At 45.4% G+C, this 10,225-nt stretch overlaps 1 protein-coding gene across 1 annotated transcript in view; it reads left to right on the forward strand.

The window, feature by feature from the left end:
- The window catches only part of SYNPO2L (synaptopodin 2 like), a 40,570-nt gene extending 34,822 nt beyond the window's left edge, over window positions 1–5,748 (forward strand). The window contains exon 4 of the mRNA XM_021548760.4: window positions 1–5,748. This exon is cut by the window's left edge and continues 676 nt beyond it. Coding sequence (XP_021404435.1) covers window positions 1–1,660 — 1,660 coding nt within the window. The 3' untranslated portion in view covers window positions 1,661–5,748.
- The last annotated feature ends 4,477 nt before the right edge of the window (window positions 5,749–10,225 follow it).

The raw sequence follows: 10,225 nt of genomic DNA on the forward strand, positions 1-10,225 counted from the left end.
CATGTTCAACAGGTCTGCACGGCCCTTTACTCCTGGCTTTTCTGGCCAGCGTCCAGCAACATCCTCTGTCATCTTTAGACCACCTGCACCCAAAAAACCCACTGAAAGTCTGGGTGGGCAAAGCACAGTGGTTCCCCCTTTCTCACCTCTGGGTCCAGGAACACCTGCCAATGCACCAGTGCCAACACAGCGTGGTCCAATCAGCTCCTCCACATCTCTGTATATTCCTGCACCAGGAAGACCGACATCACCACTGCAGGCACAGCCAAAAGGGGGAGGAAGTGCTTCAGAGATCAAGCCTTCTGCCAACACTGCCCGGACATCCACCACCTCTATCTTCCTGTCAACTCCCTCAAAGCCAGGAGGGGATATGGCCTCTGCAGCAGCCCAGCCACGAGTCTCTGGAACAGCCTCTTCTTCATTGTATATTAGTCCAGCACCATCACAGCACATGAGAAGCAGTTCCCCTGTGCCAAAACAGCCTTCTCCTGCCATCACTCCAGCAATGCCACGACCTCCTTCAGAGCCCTTAACCTCCAGGGAGCAGAGGATTGCTGTGCCAGCTCCCCGCACAGGCATCCTGCAGGAGGCTCGCCGACGGGGCAACAAGAAACCCATGTTCAGTAAGCTTGAGGAGAAGAAGAAGAATTCACCCAACCCTGAGCTCCTGTCTCTGGTGCAGAACCTGGATGAGAAGCCAAAAGGTGACCACCCTGCAGCAGGCTTTGAGTCTGGGCCTGAGGAGGACTTCCTCAGCCTGGGTGCTGAGGCCTGCAACTTCATGCAGTCCTCAGGCCGCAAGTTCAAGACCCCACCTCCAGTGGCCCCCAAGCCTCAGCAAGAATCTGGGTTGGTAAATGGGGCTCAGGACATGCCTCAGCTTAAAGGCAAGGGGGCAGAGCTCTTTGCCAAGCGCCAGAGCCGCATGGACAAATTTGTGGTGGAAACAACACCAAAGCCAGACTACAAGCCCAGGACCCCCTCTCCATCCCCTTCTCTACCCTCATGCTGGAAATACTCACCCAACATCCGGGCTCCCCCTCCAATAGCTTACAACCCAATGCATTCCCCTTTCTATCCCCTGGCAGCCAGCAAATCTCAGGCTAGCAAAGCAGAGAGCAAAGTGAAAAAGGCACCTGGCCAGAAATCAGGGATCAAGGTCATTGATATAATGCGCCACCAGCCCTATCAGTTGAAGTCAGCCATGTTCTGTTTTGGGGATCCCCCAAGCCCCAGCACTCAGACTAGTCCTGGTCAGCCAGCCCCACAGGCTAGCTCATCCTTCATGGCAGCCAAGCAGGTCCCTGTGAAAATAGCCAAGACCCAGGAGATTCGTCGCTTCTCCACTCCGGCTCCCATGCCAGCCTCCAGCAGCCTGGCACCCACTGTGCTTATGCCCCGCTCAGCCACCACGCTGGATGAGCCATTGTGGAGAACAGAAATGGCCTCTTCTGCCCCTGCTACACCAGCACCCTTCCAGGTGGAGCTCAGCCCCTCCCCTAAGCCATATCAGAGCTCCCCAGAGCCTGGACAGGTGGGACAGGGACCTCCTCCAAACTCAGCCTCTGCCTCTAGGTTTCAGGTGGCCAGGCCCAAATTCTCCCCAGCAAGAACAGGCATGCAGGCCAATGTGTGGAGGCCAAGTTTTGGCCATCACTGAGGCAGGTACCCCTCCCATCCTGTCTGCAGCCCCGCAGAGATAGTGCTTCTTTTGTCTTTCATGTCAGCTCAGTACATTGGGATGAGTGACACAAAATGAAGGAAAAAAACTCAAAAATTACTGCCCTTCTGCACCACCCCCTTCCCCAGCCTCCCCTTGGCCTCAGATGGGATGCTTCATGGAAAGGCTTACTGGCTGTGGCTACAGCAGGAGGAAGGATGTGGAGAGAGGGCACGTGTGTGGTACACAAAGACTGGGAACTTGTACACAGCACCAAAACCCACCTCCAGAGGGGGTGAATGGCAGAGACTATCTCACATGGAGACTCACATGAAGCAGTAATTTTCCTTTCCCAAGGGCTTTAGAGTCACTTCTGCAGGGAAGGAAACTAGGAGGCAAAAGCTTTCCAGGAAGAAAGTGGGAGAGGTCGGATTACAGAGCAGAAGCCCCAGCTTTCCCATGAGACTGTTCTTCTCTTATCCTCCCAGTTTGTACACATTCACTCATGTGTGCACACACACATGCACACAGCAACACTCAGCAGGGAGTGAAAGGACAAGTGGGGCCTCACCTGGGACATTTCTCCCAGAATTCCCTCTGTGGGGGCATGGGAAAGAAGGCAAGAGAGCAGAGTGAGCAGAGGTGTTTGCCCATGCACACGTGGGCAGTGTGTGCCTGTTCCTCCAATCACCAGGGCCAGGGGTAAAAAGGAGAGTCATCCTAACTGGGACTAATTACCAGTATCAGGTCTGGAAATAGTTTGCCAAAGAGGGGCTTTGAGGGGACTTGATGGGGCTATCACCAGCTGCAGGAACTGCAGAAGGAAGTATCCATTTCAGAGGATACACAAAGTCAAAGCTAAGCTCAGGCAGTGTCTTGCTGGCACAAAGAAAGTCCCTGAAGCATCAGTCCCACTGACCAGGATATGGATGCTGTAAGTAGAAAGGTGGATTGCATAGGAGAAGGCACAATTGGCTTTAAAATGAGGTGGGACAGAATATGCATTTGTTCATGATCTTTTGGTTTAGTTTAGGACAGAAGTGGGGCTACATTAGAAATGATATAAAACTTGCTGAAAGCTTTGTGATGAGGGGAAAACAGAGGGCCCTTATAGACATTCTCAGCATGGAAGTGAAGGTCAGGAGAAGAGAAAGTCACAAGTAAAATTTTATATGAAATGACTTAGGTAGTATTGTGGGGCCTATTTGGTGAAAACTGAAGTGCTCTGAGAATCCCAGAAGATCTGCACTCATATACATATACACAGTTCAGTTTGCTGGGGATGCTGGGGAAAACAGTGCTGGTTATTCCTTGAATGTCCCAGGCTAGCCTCCAACTTAATCTCTACACTACAGGCATACAGGAAGAAAGCACTCTTTTCCCAAGGAAGAATTCAGCATTTTAGTAGGGACTATGCATGTGTGTGTGCATGTCATCTATACTCTGGTTTACACACTCCCCGGCCATTTACTTTCTGCTTGTGATCCTCCTTTGCCAGCGGCCACTTTTCCAGTGTGATCCCACAAGCAGACCATTGCTTCTGGAAATCTGGCTCCAAACACAGCAGATGCCCCAGCTGCAGGGAAGGTCCTTTGCCACCTCTTTCTGGATCAGGGTTGCCCAGCCTTTTACAAAACCCTTAGGAATGTGTACAGGAGGCAGAATGAGGGTCTCATAGCCCTCTCTCCTTGAGACAAGTCTCCCTCTCATTAGACTTGCTCCTCTGCTTCAAGCAGTAGCCATTCCCTGACTGGATTGGATATATCCAAACTTTGGATATAGAAAAGTGTAGGTTCTGGAGGGAAAAAAAGGAATGCAAGGGGGTCTGAAGCAGTCTGCATTCAGTGAAGCTAGTGTTGTTTCATACTAAATCTAAGCCAGTCTTCCTCTGCACAGCAGGAGCTTTTCCATGATAGTGGGGCTCTACTTTTTCTTGGAGGCTTGAAAGTCTTTCTCTGTGAGCACCTGGAGATTTTTCATGTGTGCTCTCCTGTGAAGAAAAAGAAGGCTGGAAAACCTAGCCTGTTCTTCTTGGACAAGCTTGTGAGGGAGAGAATGAGAGAAAAGGAGAAGTAATTCACAATTCTGCCTTTGAATCCTTCACACTCTGGATGAACTTTTTTGCACACCTGTGTTTTCAGTGCGCATTCGTGATGTCCCTGAAACATATAATGAGCATGCTGGGAAGAGAGGAGAACAGAACTTACACCTTACCTGGCACACTATCAGGTGTGGGAGAGGATTGTAAGAGAAGCCATGGGAATACCTTGAGTTAATGGACAAAGGTGAGGCTGAGTCAAAAGAGATGCTGCATCTGGTTGTATGACATAGGAGCAGCCAGCCTGAATTGATGGGGAGACTGTGTCCCTGAAAAGCCCCAGAGAGGATGTCTTAGGAGAAATCATCACCTCAGAGTTAATTCAGATCACTAGAATCCACTTAGCTCCAGTGAAGGGGAGCAGCCATGCTATAAAACCTATCTTAGTTGATTACTTTCTCACTCGTCCTGTACTGCATTGCATTGCCAGTGTTTCTGAAAAAAAAAAAGTAAAAAAAAAAAAAATAGAGAAAAGAAAAAAAGAAAGTTAAAAGAAAGAAAGAAAGAAAAAAGACCCGTGTGCAAACTGAATCTCTGTGACTCTTCCCAAACATGGATGGAGGAATCTTCTGTTTTATCTAGGAAAGCTCTATGAAGGAACTCAAGAAGTAGCAGTGCTCCAAAAGCTTTGCCTCTCATCTTGTGGAGTGTTGTCTGTCCCTGGCTAGTGATTTAGGCCATTAGCCTTAGACAGACAAGCTAGCCAAGGCTGAAAGTATTATCAAACTCAGGTGTAGAGAGGGGTTGTGTGGACCAGAGAAAGGGTGCTCAACATAATTCTGCAGTCAAGAAATAACCTCATAAAGTTTGAATCTTACTTCAGTATTCCTTTCCCTCAGGCCCCTAAAGTTAACTGCTCTCAGGGCCTGAAAGTCTCAGGAAATTAATTTTGCCACTGGAAAAATAGAGAAGTCTGCCCTTAGTATGTAAGGGAGATTGCATGGGTTTAGTATTTTGGTGATCCCACTCCAGATTTCCAGGAGACAATGATTTCTGCTGAGGAGTGATTGCCCAACACCATTCAATGTTAGATATCACAATCCAAACAAGTGGAATAAATGCATTTTCCCCATAATTTTTGATAATGTAATGGCAGGAAATGAAATATTTAGGTTTGCCAGGAGAACAAATATTAAATATAAGAGCAAGGAATAGAACCAGGAGGCTGGGAATCCTGCATTTTACTTACATCCTTGCTTCAAATTTATGTTTAGAAGCAAAACCAAAGTAGTTTAATGGATTTCAGCCCCTCAAAAACTTTTCTGGATCCTATGCTGACACAGGACTTGATCTGTAGAAGCAGAGGCTGTTGCAGACGAGGCCTGCAGTGTTCATGGTGTATCCCAAATAAAGTCTGTAGCTGCAAGTAGCATGAGATGAGAAATAATACTGAGATGTATCTGTTAAGTTTTAAAGAAGAAAACTGATCTACTGTTGGCTTTAAGCAGCTCTGCTAATGTCTGCTCATGAAAATACTGTGGCTGGACTGTTAGAAAGGTCACAGGTGAGGTTACAAGGAATACTTTTGAAACAGCTTGTCTTGAGCCTCTCCAAATGTCTAATTCCTCAGCTGTTGAACAAGCACAGACATAAACAGTTGTTTGAGAAGTTTTATCTCCCACCTGCTAAGTTATAAGCTGCAGTGGTAGGCCAAACCCCAGTGTTCCCTTGTTAAGTATTTGAAGATGTCTTCATGAGCTCTGATTTGAAACTGCCTATCATCCCTCCTCTCTAGCATGCTGCAGGCTACACATTGCAGCTATGGCAATTCAGAGGTTTTATCTTTGCTTCAGAAGTAACAGTCCCTTCCCTCTCAATATATGGGAACACTTACCAGAGATAACCTCAAGATCCTGCAGCACCTGGGAGGAATCATCTCAGAAGAGACTGGTGTGATGAGGAGTCACTGATACCAGACATGAGCACAGTGTCAGGCAAGATTGTTCCTTGTAAAGAATATGCTCCCTTTCTGCTATAATATCCAGCACCCCCTACCTACCCTCTTTCCTAGAAGAGACCCATTCGTGCTCTGACAATGGGAGCCCAGCAACAGTGCTCTGTCTGGTGAAAGATGTGACCCCAGATGAACAGAGTTGGCATCTTTGTTTATGGAAATACCTATTTTCCTTTTCTGTTTTGTCTTTTTTTTTTTTTTTTCCAATTTACAATCACTTTCTATTTGTTTGTGCAGAGAAATAAACTTGTGATATGCACTTTACATTTTGCATTTTGTCACTTTCTTTGCTGGGCACCGAGGAGGAATTGCTATGTGTACAGCACATGCATTTAGCACTACCTACTACAAACTGCTAAGGACAAGAGAATATAAGGAGTTCAAAACAGGATGGGATGTCTCAGCAATAAAAACACCTAGGCTGGACTTAAAGTCTCTATACATTAAAAAAGCCCCATGCAAGCAAAAACTTAAGTGAGATCCAAAACTTTGGTACTACAGATGATAAAACACTCACTCACTGGCAGGTTGAAGACATTTATGGACCAATCTGAGCTGGCCTGCCCCGTCACTGCCCCTCAGCCTGTTCTAACCTAAACCCTACCCTCTGCTTGTAAATCCAGTATCAGGGGAAGTTGGTCAGCTCTGATAAATCCAAATATAAACTTGCATTGAACAATTCAACTTAATATTAACCAAGATATCAGAAAAACAAGTCAGTCAGAAAACCAAATATATCCCATTTTATTCCCAGGTTCCAAATCTAATTCTAACTCTAAACTTAACCTAATTAATGTTAAAGTCTACTCAGTTTCTGGGTCTTGAGAGGTTCATTGTGTTCAGTTTAGGACAAGTGTTAGCAGGTTGCCTTTTCCAGACATACCTCACTCACAGATAGCAATTCCTAAGCGCTGCAAAAGACTCTGGGATCAGCTGTAGGATTAGAGTGCAGGCTCTGGACGTTTGTCCAAGTATAATTTTGTGGATGTTTTTCAGATTAATTGCAAGGAGGACTTCCTTTTGCAGTGGTCTGGAGGTAGGTTGTAAAACTATCCAGCATATTTCTGATTGACTTGCCATCAGAAAATGCAGAAAGGGGCAGCAATATTTGCTGATGCCAAACCTAAGCTTTTGTCCAACCAGAAGCACAGCTCCCAGAAAAGTGAGTATACAGATGTACAGGCTGCAGATTAGGACTGCATCTTGTTTTGTTTAATAAATCTGACATAGTAGGATTATGAGCTACTCCAGATGGTTTGACACATTGCAGTACAGTTGCTGTATCTAGGGCTCTTAATTAAATTCCCTGTTAACCTCTACAACCTTCTCAAGTGAGAGTCATTTCCTCTCAGAGCAGATCGTGTCAGAAGGAGCCAGACAAACAGACTTTGAAAAGTGGAGCAGGAACCTGCCAAGACAAAGGATTACTAAACAGCTATGTAGCAGCCTAGGGATTAACCTGGCCTTCAGTACCCACTTTAGAGAGACGTTTAAAACCAGAAAATATTAAGATGCCTACTGGAGATATCTACTCCCAAACAATCACACCGCTGAAGGAGAATGTGTAGCAGAGAGCACTGCAGGGAAGTACAGACCTATAGCTCCAGCGGCCACTAGATGCTGCCACTGTTCTGCTCCAAGTTACCTGGGGTGTTGGCATTCGCCTGATGTGGTGTTAAGTCCTAGAGGGTTTAAAATCTTAGGAAGTCCTTTCTTCCTAATCTATCCTCTTTTGACGTTCACATATGGTGTTGCTCAGTCCCACATACCAGAGGAGAAGGTCAGGCTCATACCAGAGAGTTTTGGCAGCGAGGGGTTTGCTGCAGCTCGGAGGGGATTCCTGGGTCACAGACAAACAGGCTGCCCAGCAAGTAACACACCACGGGAACGGCAGCTATTTCTACACACACTCCAGCTCTGTGGTCAAATCCTACATATTTCTGTCCCAGTCCTATGTCTTAGCGTGCATTAAGCCCACTTAGTGGCACAAAAGAGCCTGGCATTTATTGTTTCTCCTATTTTGGTGCTATGAAGGACTGACAAGTCTCCATGATGTCTGTGTAAACTGGAACGGGTTAAGAATACATGAAATATTTTATAATTAAAAAAAATATATTTATTTAATCATCATCATCACCATAACAATAACCAGGAAAAAAGTGCCAAATCAGGAGTTCAGCAACTTTTTTTCAGAACAGACTGGATCATGTTGGAATCTGCTGTTTATGAATACTTTCAACACAAATCAGTCCTGGGCATTAGGGTAGAAGAGCAAGGGCAAGGTTTAATTCTCCATCTTGGAAAAATTAAACTGGTGAAGACTGATGCTGTTTTCCTGACTTCTACATGATCAAAATGTGCTCTGGACACAGCTCTGCTGCTGATACTTCTCTGAAGTACTGCTTATGTCCATCTAGCAGTGCAATAAGGCAAATTTCATGTGCTATTTTTGAAATGAGTTTGTAAGCATCGACAGCTTGAAGTTAGACCATTTGAAATTAGGTGTACAAGAATGCAGAGCAAAAATAAATTAATTTTGAAGATACATGACAGAGAAAGAAAAGCTTGGTTTAGACTGTTCCTCAGATCACTTAAACAAAAGGTATATTTGGAAAGAGGGAGGTGGTCACAGTGAGAAAAGACAGTTTCTTGAATGATTATAAACTCTCTGAAGTCGTGAAAAGTCCTACAGGCAGCACATATACTACCCCACTGGCATTAATGAAAAGGCCATGTACTTAAGCTAGGATTGAATTTAGCTACCAAACCACACCACAATCCAAGTAAACCTTTCCATCCTAAACAAAACTAAACCACCTCAAGCACAGCTTGCAGTGATTTAAAACCCTTAGCATTGACTAGTATGAGTGGGTAAGATAACAGTAAGATAACAGATATCTTCTTCTGAGTTAATTGCATTATTTATGGCAGGGATAGAAGATTGGTACAATATTCTCAGTGCAAAAAACTATTTACCTGCTGAACCTGGCACTGTGGCAGGACACAAGTGAATTCTCTGCTAGACCCACAAATGACATTTATAGACTTGTGAACTAGACATTCCCATGTCTTAGGAGAAACTGCATGGAAAGGAAAAACAAACAGGATTTAGTTCTCAGTGGGGTAACTGAAAATAGAGACATGATTTTATTTGAAGGTAAAGCAGGAAGTAAGACTCTCAGTTTAAGGTGTATCTTGGTGCTTAAATGTCAGACACAAGAGTGCTTTATACAAATCACCCTATAAATCCTGGTGCCATACTAACATTTCAGGGCTCAGGCTCTGTTCAGATGCACTCTTAGGTCCCATTTCTCACCTGGTATATGAACTCTTCTCACATGAGACCTTGACTAGGCAAACAAATGCTTTGTTCCCATCAGACCACAGTTCCCATCATTCCTTAAATCTGGACTTCAGCATCCTTGGCCTTGACCCTGACCCTCCTTGCCTCTTGCCCTTAGGCTGGGGATCCACAGCAGACTTTTGTCTCCTGGAGCTGGCTCACCCTGAGCTGTCAGTACCTTGTTCCTTGTTCCTGGTAATAATTGCAGGGCACGTCTGCTCACAGTCTGATTGAGATCCTGACACACCATGCTAGACATGCCTTCTCTTCATCTTGCTTTTCCCTAGTCTCTCTTGAGTTTTATAGGAGGGATCACATCTGTTTCCTGCTCACTTCAAATTATCATGGGGCGCTCTGCTCCCTTCTAGCATGCTCAGCTTCTCTCTCTCTGGAGCTGCCTGGGGTGGGAGGAAGCAGAGATGCACCAGGTCATGTGACAGGGAAGAGCCTGCCACATCATCTTTTGGAGCTACACCATGTCAAAATACATCAGGTTCCCACATGATATCCAGCTGGCACAAACTGTTCCCCTAAGGTGTAATTTGTGCTCAGGAAGACCCAGGAGATGACTGGAGAAAGAAAACAACAGCGATAGAGTGGTCTGAAAACAGCTGCTGGAAGCAAGTAGTGAGGAGGCAGAGTTTAGCATCAGACTAGTTACTGCAAAAAGGTGTCATATAATGGTAGCTGCATTTCTCAACTTCTCACCTGATGATATAAATCACATTAATTTCTCAGATTATTATCGAAATGGAACTAGAAACTTCTTAAATTTAGATGTAACTCTACCTCATGCCTTTGGGAAAGGAGAGGCAAAGGACTCTGATTTTAAGCAATAAAGCAGCACATTGTGTTTGTTCTCACTCTCTCCCTCCATATGCCACCACCTTGTGGCAGGCAGCATCTCCCTTGATGAATGATAATAAGTGTTCAGAGCACAGGAATTTGAATAGGAGAGCAGCATCTCAAGGGACACAACTGGACATCACAGCAGACACTGGGCACTCTGGCCAAATGTCAAGCATGGTGCTAAAGCAACCCAGAAAAATTAACGTGGTGAGAAAAACAATCCTCCTTGTACAATCTGCAGTGAGCAGGGCTGACAACACCAAGAGACTCACTCCTCTATGGCCACCTGCACTTGTGCAGAGTGGGTGTGATGTGTGGACA

This window comes from Lonchura striata, chromosome 6 (assembly GCF_050655825.1).
Source record: "Lonchura striata isolate lonStrDom1 chromosome 6, ASM5065582v1, whole genome shotgun sequence".
NCBI classification, from domain to species: domain Eukaryota; kingdom Metazoa; phylum Chordata; class Aves; order Passeriformes; family Estrildidae; genus Lonchura; species Lonchura striata.